The sequence below is a fragment of the Aspergillus bombycis genome (genome assembly GCF_001792695.1).
Source record: "Aspergillus bombycis strain NRRL26010 chromosome Unknown contig00015, whole genome shotgun sequence".
In the NCBI taxonomy this organism is placed as follows: Eukaryota; Fungi; Ascomycota; class Eurotiomycetes; order Eurotiales; family Aspergillaceae; genus Aspergillus; species Aspergillus bombycis.
The window spans coordinates 70,817-93,070 of NW_019170017.1; the positions used below are offsets into that span (position 1 = coordinate 70,817).

Here is a 22,254-nt window from a genome sequence, read left to right on the forward strand (position 1 = left end):
CTGATATCTTAACCACATTATATATATATATCTCCAAACCACGGTATCAAATCCTCATACACCTTCGGCATTGTCATAACACCATACATTCGTTCCACATCAATCACCCACTTAGCGAGTAGTATATCCACCGTTGGCGAAGATGGTCTGGCCAGTGATCCAGGCGCCCTCCGTGCAGAGGAACCGAACAATTGGAGCGATATCCTCGACCATCGTCAGACGGTTGCCCATACCATTGGACTTGTGGAACGCGACAGCCTCGGGGGATTCCTGGGGGTAGAAGAAAGCTATTTCGAGTATTGGGTAAGACATAGCTCCCTTGTTCTTAACATTTCTTTGTGGGTAACTTACGGGTGTCCATTGGTCCCGGGGCAATGTTGTTGACACTGATCCGGCGGGATTGGAGTTCCTTGCAGACGCCTCTGTTGACTTGTTAGTGTTTGTGCTTGGGGGTGGGACTTGTGGGTGGATGCGAATGATACTGGTTATAGTACGCTAAGTAAGTACATACCGAGTGAAATGCTCGACAGGAGCCTTGCTACCAGCGTAGGAAGTATAGTATCCCGTGAAAGCACCGAGGAGGGCAGTGACGATAGTGATGATCTTGCCTCCGTCCGTGACGTGCGCGGCGGCTTCTTTGAGAACGAAGAATGCCGTCTTGGAGTTGATCCTATTTTCCCAATTCCAATGTGTCAGTTCCATCACTCGTTAACGACCTGTCGCGGCTCCCAAAATATATATCGAAGCAAGTGGATCAATAGCTCAGGAATAGACCTACGCAAACATAGTATCATACTCCTCCTCCGTAATCTCAGTAATAGGCTTCTTCAGCACCTTGCCCACCGTGTTGACGACGATATCAATCTTGCCGAAGTCCTTCAGCGCATCCTGGAAGAGCTTCGTCACGGCTCCGGCGGAGGTCAGGTTGCCCTGATAGAACGCAACCTTGATGCTGGGGTAGGACTTCTTCAGCTCGGCCTCCAGTGCTGTGGCATCGTTCTTGCTGCTGTCGGAGTGGTAGTGGAGGGCGAGGTTTGCGCCGGAGCTGGCCAGCTCGCGGGCCGCGGCGGCACCGAGGTTCTTGACGCCGCCGGTGATGAGGCAACTTTTCCGTCAAGGGCCATTGTTCCTTTTTATTTTCTCTTTCTTAGTGTGTGTGGGTGGGTGAGATGGTATAGAGATAGGAAGAAGGGGGGGGGGGTTGGTTTGTTTGAGTGAGTTGTGTTATAACTTCTCAGCGATGTTTGAATGAGCGAGGAGAAGAATCCAACATGTCAGACCACAGTCCTTTTATAAGGATCTGTGGAGCCATGATGATGTCGTCTACCCAGACTTCCATATTCCCTGGAACTACTCTTCCCGGAGGTCCATGAATCTCTTTGTTTCTTCAATGGGTTTCTGTCATATTCGGTTTGATTGAATTGAGTTAAGTATGTGTTATCCGGAAACGGTAAGCGGGGGGCTCCACTTGGGTGTTTCTTGGTTGGTGGCGGGTCTGGACGATCGCACGGGTTGGGGAATTGTGATGTCCGATTTGGGACATTGCCCTTTGGTTTCTGCTGTCCTGGTTTATTTTTGACATATGGGGGTCCAATGGGAGAATTTGCGCTTCGGATTACAATATGATTGATCTGGAAGTTTAACCGCATAGAGGGTGGTCCGCGAGTGATATCCCGATTCAGACAGCACGCCACGTTGCGGTCGTTCAAGGGAGGGAAAAAAAAAATAGAAGACAGCTGGCAGAACGAAACACTCACAAATATATTAACTCCTGATCCCACGCTACTAATATTACATACATAAATACAAAAGAGAAATCCCGGTCATTGTGCTCGATCACGAAGATGCAAGGAAATGACCAGGATTGGGCTCCGGGAGCGCTTGACCCGGCGCAAAGGTAGCGCCAGGGTAATAGAGCGCCGATCCGTGCAGGAAGGCAGCATTACGGTCGATCCAGACTACCATCCGTCGGAGTAATCCGTTCAGACCGAGAGCCGATAGACCGCCACGTAACCCAACCGCCCGGGTCAGTCCTCTCATGTGCACGCTATAACTCGCCATGTTCCCGTACATCGCTTCATAACTTCCCATCTTCGCAATCGCGCCTACCAGTGCGTCACTGACCCGGTCCGGTGGTTGATACTTCAAGGCATCGTTGATCGCTTGGATGGCTTCACAACGAAGAGTGAGGAGGTCCACTTTCATGTCTGCGGCATACTCGCTCACAGAGGCATAATGGGATGCTGCGAGCAGCATGATGACTAGGAACAGGGAGGGCTCGGTCATCACCAAAGGGAACCAGCTGGTTCTCAGAAGGCCCTTGTTCCCGGGTTGATCGAGCTCGGGGATGTCCACAGCCATATGCACCAGGTCTGATAGAATACCATCAGTATGGTTCTACTTGCTATGGATGGTGATGCTAATTCCACACTTACAGTGATCCACGAACACCGGCATGAATGACTTGAAACCGACTGGATAGGACCGAAAAGGGTCGTCTCGCAGGCCTCCCAACTGCAGAGGAATGGAGACGGTGGAGGACGTACTGTCGGGAGAGTCGGCCTTGGAATCGCTTCGTGATTGCCAGGTTGAGCAACAGTCTATGCTCATGCAGACCGATACCACCGTATTTCTCTTTCGCTTGAGAGATGGGCGATTCTCGACTTGCTTCCACTGGTACCGAGCCACATGAGATCGGATTTCGGGCTCCTTCGCGAGCTGAAGAGCATCCTTCGGCTCCTTGACATTTATAAAGACAAATTCCATACCCATCTTGAATTCGTTGATGGGCGGGGTAAAGTTCGATTGATTGGGGTGTGTCTGTGTGTCTGTGTGTCTGTGGGATGCTATAGTACTAGAAGTGTAGACGCCGAATGAATCCTACGCAAGGACAATCATCATTCAACACGTTGGTTCTTTTGTTGTTTACTTTGCGTCTCGACTAGGCACGAGACGATAACTGGAGGGGGGGGATATTTAAGGAGACGAAGCCGCTGTCATTTGGCACTTTGGGGTCCTGGATGTGATAAAGCAGGAGAGGAGGGGATCCTTCGGATGGACTGCTCAGCCGTACCCGACCTGGCCGAATCTTTTGAATGGGAACAAAAGTCCCCTAAGTGGATGGGCCCCACCGACCCAGGCCAATGAGGGCGGAGATCGGCCATCGGGTTCTGAACGATCTTCCAGCTTTGGCGCGGACTATCAACACTAGTCACTTCCTTCCTTCCCTTCTTCAGCTCTTTGAATGTGAATTCTCTCAATGAACAATCCTCCCACAATATGGTTTCATGGTCGCCTAACCATCTGCATTGCTCTGCAGGGTTGAAACAATTAATCCCTCGGAATTCTTTTCCTGTTTTCGGCCGGGGAATGGAATGCTGCGTTGCTCCCCGATTGCAATGGCAACCCCTTATCATTGTCAGCGATGGGTTACGGTGCCTGTAGGTCAAACTCATGTCTCCACATGGCACCTCTCTTAAATTCATTGCCTCGCCCCATGAACCCCGCCCATTGATTGCTAGCCCGGTTTGGAGAGAGTGGCTCTGGACCAGCTCATGGCCATAGTTGCTTCATTAGATGCAAATATGGCGATGTCTTGAGGTCCAAGCACACCGCTCGGATCATAGTCGGCTTCGTCCTTCGGTTTCATAGATGGACAATGTGACTTGCACCTGAAAATACGGCTTAAACCCGGGCGGGGTGAGGGGGATTTGTTACCTCTCACATTTGTTCACCTGGGGTTGCGTGTACCTCCTGCTGCTCTTGCCATAGACTATCCTCATAGCGTCTTCGACTTGGTCCGTGCCCTCTTGGTGTCATTTCACGGTACCTTTGATAAACTATAACTTTTTTGGCATGTCATGGCGATCCACCGGGTAGCTGGACATGTCATCTGGACTCTTCAATTAGATTTCCATCTCGACACCATTTGGGATTTTCTGGGAGACAATATGGAGTACCATAGACCATGATCAAGGTATTCGAGAGGGTTGTACGCTGGAATATCAGTGATGTTCAGGCAACCCATTTCTCAAGGCACAGCCATTTAATACGAGACACGTGCATCCCCCTACCATGTGACGTGGGGTACAAAGTGAAGCGGACGAACTCATCCTGACCTATTCAACCGTAATTGTTACGCCTTCATCACGATATTGATCATGGTCTCGAGTACGGTTTTTGTCGTCGCTCAGGTTGCCCTCGCCGCCCTTGTGGCCCATGTGATCTACCAGTGTTATTTCCACCCGCTTGCGCGCTACCCCGGGCCTTTCTTGGCTCGTTTTACCAATCTCTGGTTCGTCCTGAATCTAGCCTTCATTGAGCTAAGATCTACCCCATTACTGTGTATACAGATTGCCAAGCGAACTAACCGATCTACATAAAGGAGACTGTTCACGTTTTTGGGCGGTCAACATCATCTTTTAGAGCAGCATCTGCATGATAAATATGGCCATGTTGTCCGCGTAGCGCCAAATTGGCTCTCATTCGACGACCGACGAGACTTTGATGCCATCTACGGTTTTAATAAATCTGTCGAAAAAGACGACTTCTACGTGTTTGGTGGCCCTCGCGACAATCGCGTGCCGAGCGTATTCGCTCTTGAAACCGATGCAGCTCATCGTCAGAGGAAACGTAAGGTAGTTGGGCCAGCCTTGACGAGCGCGAAGATAACAAGATATGAACCCGTTATAACCAAGCATGTGGACCTTTTCTTTACGCGAACAGAGGCCGAGTCCTCATCAAGACAAGGTGGCAAGATGGCCGTGGTGAATCTGGCACCGCTGGCTCACCGGTTCACCATGGACGTCATGCTCGAGCTCATCTATGGCCCCGATGTTATCTCGCATCCGTATACTGACTCTGCGATTGGGGCCACTATGTGTTCAGCCATGCGCAAGTTGACCAAGATGGCGTGGAGCTTCTCGCTATGCCCATCGTACGGCTGGATCATGAATAGCCGCTTCATCGGTACAGTGTTACGCAAACTGACCACCAGCAAACAGGGCCCCACAGATCTTATGGCGCTCATGGCTTCGAGCCACGCGATGATCTTTCGGCGTCCCGAACAGGTTAGCTACCTGCACAGCCCGGGATCGTGAAAAGTTGGTTAGAGGTTCCGCTTGATGATTCTAGTCGTATGACTCAAGATGAAGTGTATTCGGAGGCAGTCAACCTGGTGTTTGCCGGCCCGGGTAGCGTAGCTGCAGCTCTAACAGCCATGGTCTACCAACTAGGAACGCAGGAAGGCCTCCTATGGCAGGAGAAACTACGAAAAGAGGCTGATCTCGACGCGCTCTCATTCTCTTTAGAGCTTCAAGCGGTTGTTAAAGAGACGTTGCGTCATTGCGCCTCTTTCCCGACGGCCTTTCCACGAGTCATCAGACCTGGTGCCGAAAATATAGCCTCCGGCCTACCAGCTCCACTCCCCATCGGTACCACTGTGTCGGCAAATACCTATGTTTTAGGCCGGTCGCGTAGAATATGGGGTGACGATGCAGACCAATGGCTTCCGCAGCGATGGCTAGGGGACGGGTCACAACGTCGGGAGATGGAAGCCAAACTGGTGGCTTTTAGTAAAGGGTCGCGAAGCTGCGTCGGTAAAGACTTGGCCTGGCTGGTCCTTGCAAAGGCAGTCATGGCCATCATTCGACGCTGGAAGTTTGTAAGCGTAGGAGAGCTTCGGGGGAAGAGTTTCTTGGAAATGCAGTATGACGAATGTTGGATTGAGTATGAAAAATTGGGGTGCAGATGTTGATACGAGAATGAAGCATAACATCAGCTCTGTACTCGACGCCTGAATCCAGTCGGAAATTTGACTGAATTGCATGGTACATTGACGACGTGGCTGAGCTGAGCTGAGCTGTCCTTCCATTTCGGGAGTCCGACGATGTTGTTCCGCCGCGAGTGAGATCGTGAGATCTCAAAAAGATCTACATCGGCTAAAAGTCAACAACCCACTCCATCTCCACCAGAGGGGCGAAATTTTAATTTACTCATTCCCTTTAGCATACATATATAAATAAGAGTTTCACCAGCCCAGTTTTTTTGTCTTTCATCTTTCCTTGTCTTTCCTGGTCCACCGAGTTCGGATTTCCCTCTTGGACTCTTAACGGGAAGCCAACACATTACACCATTGTTTATTTTGCTGGTACCTGATCCGAAGGTTGATCATCTCAGGTACTCTAACTCCACTACATCTTCTAATCCCCTTGTCTCTCGCTCAAGCAGGTCATCAATCCGAGTAGACGTAATCATGTCTGGGGCTCTTCCGCAAACCCTTCGCTCCATCACCGACATCAAAATCGCCGAGCTTTCCAAACAGCGCTCGCTCTTTGAGAAGCAACGAGAGGAGATTCTTCAAGCAGCCGCAGACGCACCCGATCTGCGGTCCAAGGCACGGGCTCTCTTGGAGGGAATCACCAAGCTCAATGGCTACCCAAATGATGCTTTCGACCGAGAGGATCTGGATACACAATCTGGAGAGTCGGAGGCCGAGACTACTGTGGAGGACACTACCGTCCGTGCTGCCCATATCAATATCCGCCGCTTTCTTCTGCAGTGTCAGTTTGACCCGTCGGTATCGGACCGGAGCTTAGGCGATTGGGTTGCGCAGCTCGAGGAAGAGTTAAACTTCCTGCACACCCGTCACGAACATGCTTCCTTCTACAGCAACCTGGTCACGGAGTGGCTGACCGGCCTTGAGTCCGAGGGAGACTCCGCTGAGGAACAAGGCTCTGAGTCCGAGCCCGCAAGACGTGCTGAAATGCAGGAGCAGCGAGCAACGTGGGAGCAGTATGTGTTCAACGACGCGAATGTAGATGAGAAAACAATCAACGAATACCTTGACGGTCTGTTCACAAAAACGAACCAATCTCAGCAAGCGTTGAAAACCCTGCGGCAGAAGGTGAAGGCCTTTGGCGATGACTATACATCGACACGGGCTCGGTTTGATGTTGACACGCTTCAATGGGTGAGCAAGGCCCTCTTGAAATCCGACTCTCTCACCAAGGAAAAGTCCGCCATCCTGAAGGATTTTATGCTCAACAAGGCTGTTGCCCAGGAGGTGGCGGATGTTTTGAACATGCGCCTTGCGGCCCTTGATAGCTGGCAATGGCCACCCGAGGGTCTCCCTCTGGAAATGCGTCGTCAGCTGAACGGCAAGTACCGGGTATTCCAGGATGAGGATCTGCTGGACAGTCTTCTGTTCCAGTATCTCGGGCTCTATTGGGCAGTGACTTTCCGAACCGCATTTGTCAATTTCCAGAAGACCTGGGCCTGGAAAAGCCTGCGTCAGCCTATCTCGAAGTCGGAGCGGGTGCGGCGTCAACACTTCCTGGGTAGGGATAACGGGCGGGGCGTCAGGTCCGTGAACGACGCGAGACGCGATACGTACAGAACCGATTATTTCATGACTCAATTGCCTTCCTCGTTAACTGCAGGTGGGCGGGGGTATGATGACGATAACGACACCGACGATGTTGAGGAAGATAACCGCAAGAACGCCCTGGAGACAAAGCACTCGCTTCTCCACCTCCTGATTACGGAGACTATCGTGCAGACCCGTATTCATGGACAATTCACGGCCATTCGGTCGGACTTCAAGGACTTTGGACCGTCTATCCCACATACCACGATGCTCACTGTGCTGGCGTACTTTGGAGTGCCACAGAATTGGCTCGATTTCTTCAAGAAGTTCCTGGAGTGTCCCCTCAAGTTTGCTCAAGATGGACCAGAGGCCACGGTGCAGACCCGTAGACGCGGAATCCCCACAAGTCATACACTCTCGGACTGCTTCGGGGAGGCTGTACTGTTCTGCATGGATTACGCAGTGAACCAAAGCACGAATGGTGCTTACTTGTATCGCATGCACGATGATTTCTGGTTCTGGGGTCAGAAGCAGACTTGTGTCAAAGCTTGGAATACTATGACCGAGTTTGCTCAAGTGATGGGTCTCGCATTTAACGAGGAGAAGACCGGAACAGTGCATCTGGAGAATAAAGACAGGTCCGGCCAACAGCCGTATCAAGACTTGTCTTCCTACGCAAAGATCGAGCAAACCGAGGGCTCGAATGCTCTACCCACCGGCGACATCCGGTGGGGCTTTTTGAAGCTTGACGCTCAGGAGGGCCGATTCATCATTGACCAAGAGGAAGTGGACAGCCACATCTTGGAGCTCCAGCACCAGCTCTCTGCATGCAAGAGCATCTTCTCCTTCGTTCAGGCATGGAATAGCTACTTCGGTCGCTTCTTCGCGAATAATTTCGCCAAACCGGCCATGTGCTTCGGACGGAGTCACATCGATATGGCCATTACCACACTTAGCCGCATTGAGCGCACCATCTTCCCAGATAGCCCCAGCGGCGTCACCGACCACCTTCGAAAGATGATCGCTGAGCGATTCGATATTCACGATCTCCCCGAGGGTTTCTTCTACTTCCCCGTTGAATTTGGCGGTCTCGAACTCACGAACCCGTACATTCCTCTTCTCGCCATGCGCGAGAACATCAAGCAAACGCCTTCCGGCCGCCTCCAAAAGGCCTACACCAAGGATGAGACCGAATATCACACCGCCCAAGAACGATTTGAGAAAGACGGGCCTGAGGAACCAGCCTCTGCTGAAGTTTTCGGTGACGATGAGGACCCGACTGCCTTTATGTCTCTGGAAGAGTACGCCCGCTACTCAGAGACGTATAGTAGCCACCTTCTCGACGCATACAATGATCTCGTTGGCGTCCCGCTCGAAGTGACGATCAACCAGTCACCAAAGCTTCGCATCAACCAGATGACATTGGAGGAGGACCCCAGCAGCCGTCTGGTCCTTTCTAACAAATGGGATACAATGCCGCCGTACTGGAAGTGGACAGCGGAACTGTACCAGGGGGAGATGGTGAAGAGATATGGCAGTTTGACCGCAGTGAGTAAGGAGCTCATGCCGTTGGGAGTTGTGCAGACCTTGAAGCAAGGCAAGTTCCGGTGGCAGGGCTAGTTTGCATGAAATAGATACCCTTTACGTTGTGTTATCTTCTAGGCAATCAAATTGTTGTTCCGTTGTTGCTTCTGCATCCCATGATATCATTCATCGTAAGACATGTACCGTATCAAGACGCCATATCACGCTCTATAACCGGCCTCAAACTCATCTAATAGTCTATAAAGCCGCTTCTTCTCGTCCTCGCCTCCAAAGATCACCCTAACCGCTCTCCGTGCTATATCCATGACATCCGCACGAGTGAGATCGAAATGCTCCGCGGCAAGCAGATACTCATTCGACACAGGACTACAAAAGAAGCCCACATCATCCGTCTAGACACCATTAGCATCACCCCCTCCAACCCCTCCCCCAGCAACAACAGAAGCATAAGAGAAAAAAGACAAAAGAAAAAAAAGAACTCACACAAAGCACAACCGGACACTCCTCAACTCTCCACCACTCCCTAAAATGATGCTCCAGAAATCCGCCCTCAAACAGCTTCGCATGAACATTACAACTCATACACAGCTCCAACCCCAGCCTCCGCCGAACGATCTCCCCCCTCAGCTCCTCCGGCACATGGATAGCATGCCCCAACCGATCCGGCCCAAACCCCAGGATCGTCTCCAGCTCCCCCTCCCTCGCCGGCGTCTTCACCTCCGCAAAATGCACCGTAACGCCCAACCCGGCCGCCTTGGCCTTCGCCAGCGCGGGCCCAAACGTCGCCATATCCCCTTTACTCGGGTTCCCGGCGATGTCGACCCCCACGACGAGCGGCTTGTGGGCAATGGCTAAATTGACGATGGCGTCGGCGTCGGTGGGGGTGTGCTCGCCGCGGTCGAGGGAGAGGATGAGCCGGGCTGTTAGGTCCGGGTGGTGTTCCGTGAATGCGGTTATGGTGGAGAGGATGGTTGTTATGTAGGCTTCTTGGGTGAAGTGGGGGCTGGGACGGGGGATGGTGCGGAGCTCGAGGTACTTGATGCCGTCGGCGTGGAAGTTGGTTAGGACGGAGGTTGTGGCGTATGTTATTGAAGACAGGTCGGTGAGGAGGTGGTAGGTGAATGTGCCGAAGGTGTTGAAGAATCTATTGAGTGCTCATCCCAATTATCAATCATCCATTCCCGCCTTCGTTAGAAATCTATACTATTTTTTTTTTTTTTTGTTTCTAGGTAGCTGATTACGATCTTTACTCAGGAGGGGCAAACAGACGTATCAAGTGTGTAGTCGACCTTGCCCGGCGGCATCACGACCCAGGGATCTGGGATGTCAAACGTTGGGTCTGCGGCACGCTTTTGGAGCCATAGTTCGTGCAGACATTGGCGGCTTACGCTGCCGCTGAGGTGAGCGTGGAGCTGTCGGGGGTGAGTTTCGTCGTTCAAAATGTCATGGATGGGATGTTACGTACCTCGATCTTGGGGAGGGATTTGGCGAAGGCGGCGTCGACTGGTTTGGTGGTGTTCATCTTTTGTGGGGGTCTCTTGGTTTATAGATGGTTCTCTATGGTGGTGGGGGAGATTCTGAAGTTCCGTCGTCGTTTGCTTTTTATCGGAGTTGGGGGAACGTGGGGGAGATTTTTGACATGTTTGTCTATGTTTCTTTGGGGGTTGGGCTGATTACTACTCGTTTCGTCGAGAGGGTTGGGTCTCTTAAAGAGAGTCTTTGAGATCTACTGTTCGATGTGAAAAGTGATGGTGGTTTATGCGTTTCTTGGTTTCTGGATTTTGTACTGTACGATTGCTTGATTGCTTTTCTTGTACGAGGTCTCTTGCATGTAACTTGGTGGCTCCTGATCAATAATATAATATGTCTTGAGTTCAAGATGAACTTTGACAAAGTGACATATGACGTTTCGGATTTCTCACGCGAGTTCAACTTCGACATATCATACCCGACGTGATCTCAAAAGGTGATAAGACAAAAGAGCATGGGAAATTTTCTCCCTGTTTCATCTTTTGATACCAAAAGTCTAATGGCTCGTCCCGTGTTGCAATCTCCAACAGAAACATGACACCGGAGAGACTGAATTGCGAGAGGAAAAGAGCTGTAGAGCAACCACTGGGGCAATGTAAGCCCTCGTTAGTAGTTACACGAATCCCAGCCCCTGTCTGTAGCCCCGCCGTCCCGTCTGGCAGGCCATCCTACGGGTCCGGATACAGCTTGCAGCCCAACCACGCGGGAGGCAAGCGTGTTTGATATGGACGATCAGGTGTGCAACGTCCCCATTGGGCAAGTATGGGACCATAATTGCTCGTTGACATAAGAGCAAAAAGCTGTGTCGGAGCTGTTAGGTTCAGTAGGACGTTTCAGTCAAAACCGCATGTCCCGTCGGCTAGTTAGGGTTGCAAGGTGGATGTCGCCGGTACCCATCCCATCTGATGTGGGTCTGACGGCCGAGTGTTCCCAAGATTCGGGGAGAGGGAACGTGGATCGTGTGTTATCTTATTCTGGTCTGGTCTATTTGTCTGTATGTAGCCTGCCGTTTTGGGTGAGTTCTGCTATTATCCCTCGCTTTCGTGCTATAGTACTAGCGCGTTATCAGTCTAACCATGAGACTCGTGTGTATACCCGTTGCCAATCTAGTGGCTCTTGGTTCGCGAGGATTGCTCGAGAGGGCCTTTTATCATGAGTTAATTAATTCATATTGCTTATACCCTCGTCGGGATGGTTATTGCCGCAAGGCCCCTCTTCTACTCGGCTTGTGGATATGTCGAGATTAAAGCTCATATCAAAACACCCTGAGATGTCCTTGGCAGATCCGCGAGAACCCCATTCGCAATATCGATTCAATCGCACTACCTACGCGAACTGATATGAAGCATACGTTGCATCCTGTTAGTCAGTCTCGTGTAAATTGGTGCCTTGCGATCCAAAGTTCGGATCTAATGAAAAGTGGAGAAAAGCGGCAGCCAAAGGTCGTAAGGCAAATGATGGGAGGGTCAATGAACAAGGCAAGAGGGGAAAAAAAGGAAAATGAAATGAGCTCAGTTCCGGAAGTCTGGTAGCCGGGGAAGCCATTCATTGTTTGACGATTATCCTGTAGCAACCAGGGATAATTCCCATCGTGCCGTGTTGGGGGGACCTAAGCCTCATCCCATATCGACAAACATAGTTGGCTGCCTCTCCCCACCAAGGTAATCGCAAGGAATTAGTTCCTTTGTTTAAACCAACCGTGTATGACCTCTCAGTACACGTTTTAACAGTGGTTTTTTCTGTGACGTTAGCCGTATACAATCATCCATGAGGCGGCCGTTGCCTGTCAATGCCCCAGAAAGGCGATGGAACGTTACTGTGTTCCCCCAGGATGCGGCGCAGCACCGTAAGCGCAGACAAGATTCCAATCTGATAATCTCATGGCTGGATGTGCCCCTACTAGTGTTATCCCCATTGGGTACTGCACATGCATTACCCAGCGTGTTGTCCCACAGCCTTCGTGGGGGCCTCCCGCCTTGATCCTAGTTATAAAAAACACTGACATACTACTGGGATTGTCCGGGGCCACGGCACTGAGACATCCATAGTCTTGTAACCGTGCACCGCCGCTGGTCGCAGCCAGTTCCCAGTTTCCCGCGTTTGCGTGCGCTGTGCGCGCTAGTTGTCGAACAATTCTAGAAAAAACCATGCTCCGAACCATGTGGATAATTGGCCGACGGGCGTTTCCATGGAGGAAAAAAAATTTTTAGTCCTATTTTTAGCTAGACAACCGGGACTGAGTCACAGTGGAAACATGTGGAATCCAAGCAATAGACAAAAGTCCGCCGTGAACACGCTCATTGGTGATGCCTTGACTTAGTGGCCCGTTGCCGATATGGCCAACATTGGTAAAACCAATAATCGTCTGAAATACTCCGTATCATCCATGTGTAATGGTATTGACGCCAGCCGTAGAAGATACTGGGAGCGAGTTCATGAAGCACGATACAAGGGCATTATCTTATTTCTGCTCCTTGTTTTTCACAGTTGTGCGCGCCGATTTGTTGCATAATTTGTACGGCAGTGGCGCACTGGTATCGGTTCGGACCGAGAGTAAAGTGAAAGGCAAATGCAAAAGTCCGCTCAAATGGAAAAAGAAAAATGTGAAGGGGATAATAGTGTCATACACAGGGACAAGCATGGTGTAAGCTGAGGGGAAAAAAATCATTCGATGCTCATCTGTATATACCATGCTCTAAAGCTTCAATTAATGCGAGACTACACCGTTTAACTGTGAAGGGTTATCTATGGTGAAACGGCCAATGACGACGGTAAAGCTTCGGCGGCTCAAAGAGGGTTGAAAGGCTCAAAGAGAAAACCACAGCACACACACACACACAAAAGAAAAGAAAAGGATAAAAAAAAGACGGGCAAAAAAGCCGGCAAGGGACGGATTCACCATCAAGTGAGATTGGAGCAAACCCCGAATTAAAACTCCTGCGGCTGATAGTTCCGCAGCAACAACCCCTACCATTGCCACCGCAGTGGGCCTGCCCTAGTGATGGTAGACCCAAGGGCACTCTGTATCAATCGCGCGATATCAGTAACAATTGTTTTTCGTGATTGCTTGCCTCAAGCCCCGGCAGATACCCATTGGTGGCTTCGCATCTCAAGCTGGCCTATATCACCCAGCAGCAGGCACACAGGTCATATGGTAGCCGTGTAGCCGTCCGAAAACTGGTCAGCAAGTATCACGGATGCTTGTTGCGGCCAATAACGGTATGTGTAAGCAAGAATGGAGTCCTGGAGCGGTACTAGATTCGCCAGAGGTGAGTTTCGCGAGGGTGAGGTCCGACCTCGCATCCCGTGGCAAACGACCAACCCGCCTGTATACAGCCATAAAGGAGGGGGTTGAGACACATTAGAAAGCAAAGAGCGACCAAAGTTAAAAGGGAGATGAGGCAACATTAGGCATCAATGATCACGAGGCTCCATACGCAGGTAAGATGCGAACAAAGGCGTTGCTCATGCAAGCCGCCTCATAATAGGAACGAGTTATGGACTATCCGCAAGCCACGAGCATGTTGTCTGGCTGGCTGAGAAGTCCGGCACTTGTGAACCCGACTGGATTATGTGCTGCATTGCTGGGAACAACCACAGGGGGTTTGATAGCCTGAACGCGAACCCTGGCAGTATGAATGACTGGGGTTGGGAGAAGGCTGAGAAGCATCGAAGACGCATCGAAGGATTGATGTGCACTCAGTTGAATTGAGCCTCAGGCAGAGATAGTGTTTGCTTGATTGTATGGGCTATTGATTTCTCGTGGCCCCAAATTACAATATTACTCCATGTTACACGATCCGTTTTTAGTTCCCAAATACTTACCTATCAACACTGAAACGCCTTGCCCGATCCATTCCACTCCATTGAAAGAAAAATTTGAATACCCTCTGTTGGAAAGCGATAGCTGTGTAACATGATTGAGTAATTCGCAGCACCAATGGTAATTTGTAATCGTAGGCTTATTGGTTTAACGGGTAGAAGATTACAGTTTCCTAACGAGGACCCCGGCTCAGGAGGCGCAACGTTCCATCCAGTTGGGAACGACTCAGTTTGCCTTGTAATTATTAGTTTCAATTTTTTTCTGTTTCGTCTTTTTTCCTCCTTGCGCACTGTGGCTTCGGACAGTCCGGACGCCAAAGCTGATGTCCAGACCCCATGCGGTACGACCGGTACCTGAGTCACCTCTGAGTGATGATGTAGTAGACCATTAATCAAAGTTCTTTAGCAACGAGGAAATTTTCTGTTTTCGTCAAGTGCTCTCCTGAAGATCAGAGTCGTGACAACCTATCGTCTGAAGTTAAAATACACTACCCAATTGGTGTTAAGAGAGTATATATTTTCGTTTACTTTCAATGTGTTCTAACCCCCCAACCTTTACATTACAAAGGCATATATGGCTAAGCAATGATTCTAATTAGACTAGCAGATTATCTCTGGGTTGTTTTACTTATGATAGGGTTGTTGTGCGCTGACGTACAGGTCCCCCCATAAAACCAGAAATGTTCGTTGTTCTGTACGAATGTATGTATGGTAAATAACACCGTAGTGTAATGACATGACAGAGGTCGATAATGATTACACGCTAATGCAGTTGTTGTGGTAAGATGGTAACCACTATGCTGGGATACATTATCTCTCCCTTTTTTTCATTATTATTTTTTACCTTCCCCCTCAATTTTTTTCTGTTAAATGAACTCCCTTTGGCTCCTTCTTCCGCTTCGGGTGGTGGGGAAGCACTTGCGTGCTACCTGGTTTATGATGTCATAATGTCTGTTCGTCATTTAACTGATCAACAGAAGCATGTAAGTACGAAATTTGGTGCTAAGGGAATAAATCACCGATTACTGTGTACGAGGATCGAACAATCCCACTGAGGCCATCTATACGCATAATGAAAATATCTCAATGCAGAAGTTTTCATGGTACATCCAATTGAAGGCGTGATTTTTTTTGTCTCAAAGAAAGAAGTACATGAAACAAGATAAAACTAATATGAATTCTTTTTCTTCACAATCTAACAAAATATGAGAATGAAGCACAGCTGAGTACGATACAAAAATCGAAATATAAAAATAACAAACGATTAAGGGAAGTATCGGAAACATTACAGAATACCTGATCAACTATGTTTCTGCCTACGGTGATGGGGATTTATGATAGGAGAGCTCAGGGATTGGAGAAGAAAGCCAAGGGTTTTGCCCATTGAATGCGTTCATCACACGCTTTGTTTGTGATCGTAGCCAGGAGTCCTCGGATGCAAGATCCTCAGTGGAAGAAACCCGCAATGGAAGGGGATTGGAAGCTGTCAAGTGGCCAAGTGGGCCACCGTTTAGGAGACCTCTCCACGAGGCCGATGATATGGGCCAATTATCATTGTCAGCTGGGTTCCCCAAGGACGGTGCCCGGCAGGGTTGGTCCTCTAGTGCCTAAGGCTTTTCAGGTCCTATCGTCAGACCGCTCAGGGGTGGTCACCACCAATGAGGGTGAATCATTGGATCATAAAAGGAACCCAACGATTGGAGTGACTCAGCCCCGGTAAGATGCCGAAATTGAACACTATACTAATGCAGTAGACGAACTGAAAGGGTAACAGTCTCATTAATATGTGCTCAGGAGTGGATCCACAGTGATGAAATGAAATATGTATGTATGTATGTACTGTATGTACATACATACCTAGAAAGTCAAGAGGCATAAAAGGCCGAGTCTTAATGCCATCAATTATTAATGAGACCAATGCTACATTGATACTACGGTCTCAGACCTCAGGATCTTAAAAATTTCCCGGGTACCCGGTACCTTAGGTTTTAGGCTTAACTGAGCTGGTAAGAGTGGTAGGTAGGTAGCAAACATGACCACCCTGGTAGCCGGTGCTCCCGGTGCGAATGAAATGTTGCGCTACCGGTCACGGGTTTCGATCCAAAGCCCATCGGATGATATTCCTTTCCTGATGGACTTTCGTGGCACGTCAGAGCACGGTTGAATGGTGCTCGTGGGAGGAGGAGGTTGGATTGGTAGCACGGAGAATTATCCTCTCCCCCGCTCTTTCGATCATCATGATTATCAGCGCCGGTTACCTCCTCGGAATCAACGTTCCAAAGTTGACTGAATTGATGGCATGACGATATACCATATACACACAGACCTTGGACACTAATACTTCCCTAAGGGTAAAAATAAATAAATAATTATTAATAAATCAACGCAAGGAGCAATCAAAACTCAGAGCATGCGAGACGGCGACAACCTAAAACCACGAGCCTTGTTCTCCGCTTTACTTCCCCTCTGATCATCGCCATCGTTCTCGATTGTATTGGGGGGAGGGGTAGGTGCACAACAAATCGTTTCTCTCTCTATGAGGTATCTACAGTTATACGCAACTAAACACATGCAGTAAAAACCCTGAAAAGGTAACTGTACTAACAAGTACCACCGGGTAGCCAAGACAGCGCAACATCACACTAGCAAGAGGTTTAGGCCTCTTATCGCCCACTTGCTACGGAGATTTGTCTACAAATGTACATATGTACAGCCGCGTGCTGATCTTAGGAAGGGAATATAAACTGATCTGCTACAACTCCTTGCGTCATGGAAGTGTACACACTTGAAGGTGAGACCCTTAGAAGAATTCCAGTATTCTGTTCATTGCTACCTGACACAGATTCCCGCCACAGCCGCCGTATCAGTTTTTATCCATCGGTCGGAGGTTTCTTATCGGGTATTGATCTCATGATGACAGAGATGATGAATGAAATTGCTTACTTTGCTTTCATACATACGCCCACGTGCCCTGAGCACCCCAGTAGATTTCTTATTATTCCAGCAAAAGCAGGAGGAGATTTAGGACGAGAAGAAGAAGAAACAGGGAAATCTCATTGTAATACTGCCTACTAATGCATCAGGTCATTCGTATCCCTAAAATAACCTGCCATTGGAGGAGGAATCAGCCTTGTCTGGAAAAGGCTAATGGAAGCCCAATCCGTTTTCGAGACATTAAGGTTGGGAAGCATACTAGTAGTCGTAGTTAATCTAATCAGGCTTTACCTGCTCCATGGAAGGGCGAAAGAACCTTCGATGGATAATTGATTTGGTTGGACGCGGAGCCGATATTGCCCGATAGCCGACAACATCATTTCTTCAAAGATCTTGGTAGGGATGATATCGACGAAGCGGAATAAAGAAATATCGCTTTATCTATATTTAGCCGCCTTCTTATTCATTGTTCACTGCACATGTACTACTTCCATGATAATGTTAATGACATGTTATCCTTGCTATACAAAAGAACTTAAGCAAATGTATATGTGTGCATCGAAGTTGCCTCAAGAGCAGGCCTGGTATAGGATTCGGAGGGAGGGGAAATGCGCAATTTTGGTCTGCCTGAAGCAAAACTCCATTATGCTACTTCCTGATGACCATTATGCCCCATCAATAACCAGTGGTGAACTGAACACTCAAATGACAGGCAGAACAAGGAAGATAAGCATTGCCAGCTCAGCAACATGGCTCAGCTGTAGTGCGGGGTTCACACCCCACGAACCATTTTTAATGTGTTTATTTGTATTTTATTTATTTGTTTGTTTGTTTTTTTTTTTTTTTCTTCTCTCTCTCTCTCTCGCGTCTGTTTTGAGGGTCCTACGGTTGCCTCCTGCATTTGGAAGTCACGGTGCATTCAAATGGTCGCAGTACTATCTGTTTTTGGTTTACCGCCAAGGCGTGGTCTGTGGGAGCAATACGGGAAATCTATGACCTGTTAGCCAGCATCGTTGATGTCCAACCACACAGGCATGGGTGGATGGGATGACCACCATGCTAGACTACTAAGTTCTCTGATCTCATAGGGTAGGGAGGCGGACAGAAGAAAGAATAAAATGTATGTTCAAACAAGACTGATTGGATAGCATGTAACGTAGGTCCACGAGTTCAAGTGCTCTATCAATTCTCATTATCGCCCAAGCCATGAACTGTGAATTACACTCAATGGACAAAACAAAGGCTGACTGACCGCTCTTCTGAGAAGGTGCTGTGATATTAATACTAGTGGCCGCTAAAGGCCTCATTATGTCCTAAGTACGGAGTAGACTGTAAGTGAGAAGTCCTCAATAGTAGGGTATAACCCACAAAAAAACTGCTGGTTGTACTTCTGGTATGTAAGAGTAGGAAAAGTATTACCCGGCCGTGGGAGGAAATACCTGACTAATTACTAGTCTCAAGATTAGTATGGGGCTAAGTTGCTACCTATGAGAATCCCCCAAAGGATCTGCTGACTAGCGGTTTAAGATTCATCGTTTCATCATTCTTACCGCTCCATTGTCGTGACGATCTTTCTTTCTTTCCTCCCTTCTCACGCACCGCCCCCGCCCGTGATTCCACTGCCACTTGCCCTAGCCTCAATACCAATGCATAGGGCGGGCAATTGAATCCATTACTAAGGCTGGTAACCGTATTATTACGTTTGGTACGGAGTACAATTTCTGTACCTGTCTCCTACCTAGGCAGCGTTAAAACCACCCCCGCGTTCATTGTCATAGCATGCTTTTTCCCTTTCCACCACGATAGTCCACATTCGCGATGACTCAATTTTAAAACTAGAAACAATTCTGTAATGTTTTAGGTAGCAGTGGATTACTGTATCTATATTCCCCTTCCGCCCGCGTTCTAGTAAATCCCAGTACCTACGAACCTTACGTAGACGAAAGAACCACTCAACACTCCACAGCGTTGTCGACTAGGGATGAGCGGCTTCAACCGTCCTGTTTTTTCCCTTTTTCCTTTTTCTATCTGTTTCCGGCAAACCCGCCCTTCTCCCCCCTCTTTGTCCCCCTTAAGATTCTATTGGTACTACCATACCTCACAGCATCATCGCACATTGATTCTCTGTAGTAGTGCGAATGCATCCTTGACCAGAAGGCAGTGATTGGATGCCGATAACCCAGTCTCCTGTTGATACTAAGGCATGAATCAGGTGACAAGCACCCCGACTGTCGGAACTTTTGAGCCATGGCACTATTGGACCGAACTATTCATGCTGGACTGTTGACCTACTACTAGTAGGTCACTATCCTACCACAAACGCCCTAAAAGTGCGGAGGGATGGCGTGCAGCTTCACTTATCAGTTTCGAGGAAGCAAAGCAGGGTTATCCACAGGGATAAGGCAGTTTAGTTCAACAGCCCGCGACCTGAAACTCTAAAGATTGCAAGAATGAAGGGGATTGAGATGACGATAGACGATGATGATCGTATGCGATCCACATAAGTCTTCCCCGGAAGGACCACAGTGTTGGTGCTCTCAAATTCTGTAACATCAGATATCAAATCCTACGCGATGGGCACAATAGTCATTTATTGTTGGCAGTGGATCGTTGGTGAAGCATGCTTCGAATTCTTTCTAGCGTAGTAAAAATGGTTGAAAGAAATGACAGTGGATTACTCCGTTCTCCGTATCACGCAGACCCCGTCGTGTCTATGGGGAACGGGTTCTTCTTCTGTGGGGATTCTCTTTTCGAAAAGGGCATGCAATGCAATCTGTTACAGCTATGGGATGACCTGTATCCACAAGGCCAACCTATCGAGTAAGTCGCACAGGCGCTTTTCAACCCACTAGGGCTTTCCACCTACCCCCCCTTTCCTCCCTAAGGAATTTTTGTCGAAGGACACCGAGATAATACCTAAGAAGTAGGTGAAACTCGGCCTGCCCACAGCCAGTGGGAGTGTGCCGACCGGCAAGATTGACAGTACTATTCCCCAAGGGATGATCGTCCAATGGTATAGCAGATCAGGGTCTGTTCATTGGAAGTTATTTCATTGTTCGCTCTGGTACCCAAATGATGCTCTCTCCAGGTTTACAGGTCACGTTCCCGCGGGCCCTGATACCTTAGTGCTTGTCAGATACGTTGAATAAAACAAATAAATCCCATTCATATGAATGCATAGTAAGAGTACCAAGGCAGAAGCGTCAAAGTGAGGAACATTGAATAAAATACATCTTAAAAAGTCATTTGACTCGTATTCATCTCAATATCAAGGGGATCCTGGATTTCCGGGACTCGGTTTGTTTAGTATTCCCAAGGGTAAAAGAAGCACAAAAGTAAAAAGAGACAAGAAAAGAATGGATAATATGATTTAGAAAGATTTTTTCTTCTACCAAAAAGGGAGAGAATACTCCGTAGACAAGCTGCCACAAGGCATTACGATTAGCTTCAATATTTTCTTGGGCCGCCGTTGCTATGCGTTGTTCACAGCTCACCCGCAATGAAGTTTCAAGAAAATCTGCCCAGCGACAAACGGCCCAGTTTGATTAGACTACATACCAAATTTACCATCCCTTTCCTTGCTCCTCCTCATTTTAGTATATAGATCGAAGACTCCTCCCGGCCATCCGTCATTGCCATCATGATCATTGACTTTTATTCTTTATTGAGTATAGAAGATCAACGGAAGCAAGTATCTTTGAATACGATAATTCGTTTCCCCTCTTATTTCATTTTATTTTCTCTGGCTATCCCTGAACGCCGCTGTTATCACCACTGACGGCCACTGCCATCATCATTCCATATCGGCTGGCTAGATCATCATTACATTGTTCAACGTTGTTTGGTACCGAAAAGCCTAAGCGGTGTAATTTTCAACCCTTGTCGGACTCTTCCAAGTTCGGTTTTTCGTTCTCGTTTTCAACTTCTCGGTGGACCCGTTGGCCGAGAAGAATAATAATAAAGGAGAGAGAAAGAGGGAAAAGAAAATAGGCGGAAATACACATCAAGGTACTGTACAGATCCAGTTACCCGTTACCGCGTCTGTACGAGTACTGTGGACCGTGACCATACTGCAATACGTACCACACGACATACAGTACTCTGTACGTCAGTAAGCAGTACCCACTCCAGCTTTCTTTCAATTGAAACATCCAGTGGTTTCTTCCAAATCGAGCCTTCCACAATTCTTTCTCCCCAAATCTTCCTGTTGGTTCAACTTTCACTACTCGTCCAAATGGAAAATCCTTAAGAGGACTATCGAATCCCTTTTTAACACCTTTCAGTACCTTCCTCGTCCACAGTCCTTCGCCTTCCTCCCTTCCGCAATTTAGTGACCCGAATTTCTTGGAGCACGCTGCTGGCACAGTCTCCTCGCTATTCGTCGCATGATCATCGTTTCTTACTTACATCCTGGCGGCTTTTTTTTTCTGTCGCTGCAGGTCCTCTACGACCCTCCACGTAACCGTGCAGTATTACCTGAAACGGCGAGACGTCGAAGCGCACTAGAGCATCGCAACCTTTGCGACTACTGAGCTCCGTCCAATCTCTGATTGCTCCCCTAGCATCCTCCTTCTTCCTCTTTGGACCGCCTGCATCACTGTGCTGGCAGGCAATCCTGCATTGCAGCTCGGATCCTCGTCGCCGATTCTACATTTCCCGTGCTGCACCTTCCCAAATTACTTTTAGAACCACGCCAACTGACGCGAAAACTGAATTTCTTTGCTCAATTACTCAAAGCGGAGGGGCTCTGCTGACAACTAAGCACATGCGCGGCACAGGCTACTTTTGTCTTGCATGATTCGTTTCTATTAGTTCTTTTTCATCGGTGGGCCGCTATCTATCTTCCCTGCCAACACCAGGGAAAATTCAAAAAGTAAAAAGGAAAAGGGAAAAAAAAGGAACTGCTACCCCCGTCGCCAGACACGGCCAATTGGTCCGTCTCCACACCTTTCTATTCTTGCAGAAGGACAGCTTTCCCCGCGCATTGGAGGGATCGACGATTCAAGAGGGGTACAAAGCAGGTTTTCTATTGGGAATACCGGTTTAAAAATAAAGAA

At 48.6% G+C, this 22,254-nt stretch overlaps 5 protein-coding genes across 5 annotated transcripts; 3 read left to right on the forward strand and 2 right to left on the reverse strand.

Annotated features, from left to right (window-relative positions):
• Positions 1-111: 111 nt before the first annotated feature.
• Positions 112-2,772, reverse strand: ABOM_002412 (short-chain dehydrogenase; the record flags this gene model as incomplete). The annotated part of the gene is made up of 6 exons (XM_022529542.1): positions 112-287; positions 352-422; positions 512-670; positions 779-1,105; positions 1,841-2,372; positions 2,436-2,772. The coding sequence occupies 6 exons, from the start codon at positions 2,770-2,772 to the stop codon at positions 112-114; spliced, it is 1,602 nt and encodes a 533-aa protein (XP_022392233.1).
• Positions 2,773-4,160: 1,388 nt separating this feature from the next.
• On the forward strand, positions 4,161-5,099 carry ABOM_002413 (cytochrome P450 pisatin demethylase; the record flags this gene model as incomplete). The annotated part of the gene is made up of 2 exons (XM_022529543.1): positions 4,161-4,294; positions 4,385-5,099. The coding sequence occupies 2 exons, from the start codon at positions 4,161-4,163 to the stop codon at positions 5,097-5,099; spliced, it is 849 nt and encodes a 282-aa protein (XP_022392234.1).
• Positions 5,100-5,137: 38 nt separating this feature from the next.
• On the forward strand, positions 5,138-5,755 carry ABOM_002414 (cytochrome P450 pisatin demethylase; the record flags this gene model as incomplete). Its single annotated transcript, XM_022529544.1, has 1 exon — positions 5,138-5,755. One exon carries the CDS (start codon positions 5,138-5,140, stop codon positions 5,753-5,755), a length of 618 nt encoding a protein of 205 aa, XP_022392239.1.
• A 498-nt stretch (positions 5,756-6,253) lies between these two features.
• On the forward strand, positions 6,254-8,986 carry ABOM_002415 (uncharacterized protein; the record flags this gene model as incomplete). The annotated part of the gene is made up of 1 exon (XM_022529545.1): positions 6,254-8,986. The coding sequence occupies one exon, from the start codon at positions 6,254-6,256 to the stop codon at positions 8,984-8,986; it is 2,733 nt and encodes a 910-aa protein (XP_022392240.1).
• Positions 8,987-9,111: 125 nt separating this feature from the next.
• ABOM_002416 (putative adenosine deaminase) lies at positions 9,112-10,433 on the reverse strand (the record flags this gene model as incomplete). The annotated part of the gene is made up of 4 exons (XM_022529546.1): positions 9,112-9,303; positions 9,395-10,055; positions 10,181-10,323; positions 10,377-10,433. The coding sequence occupies 4 exons, from the start codon at positions 10,431-10,433 to the stop codon at positions 9,112-9,114; spliced, it is 1,053 nt and encodes a 350-aa protein (XP_022392237.1).
• Positions 10,434-22,254: the final 11,821 nt, after the last annotated feature.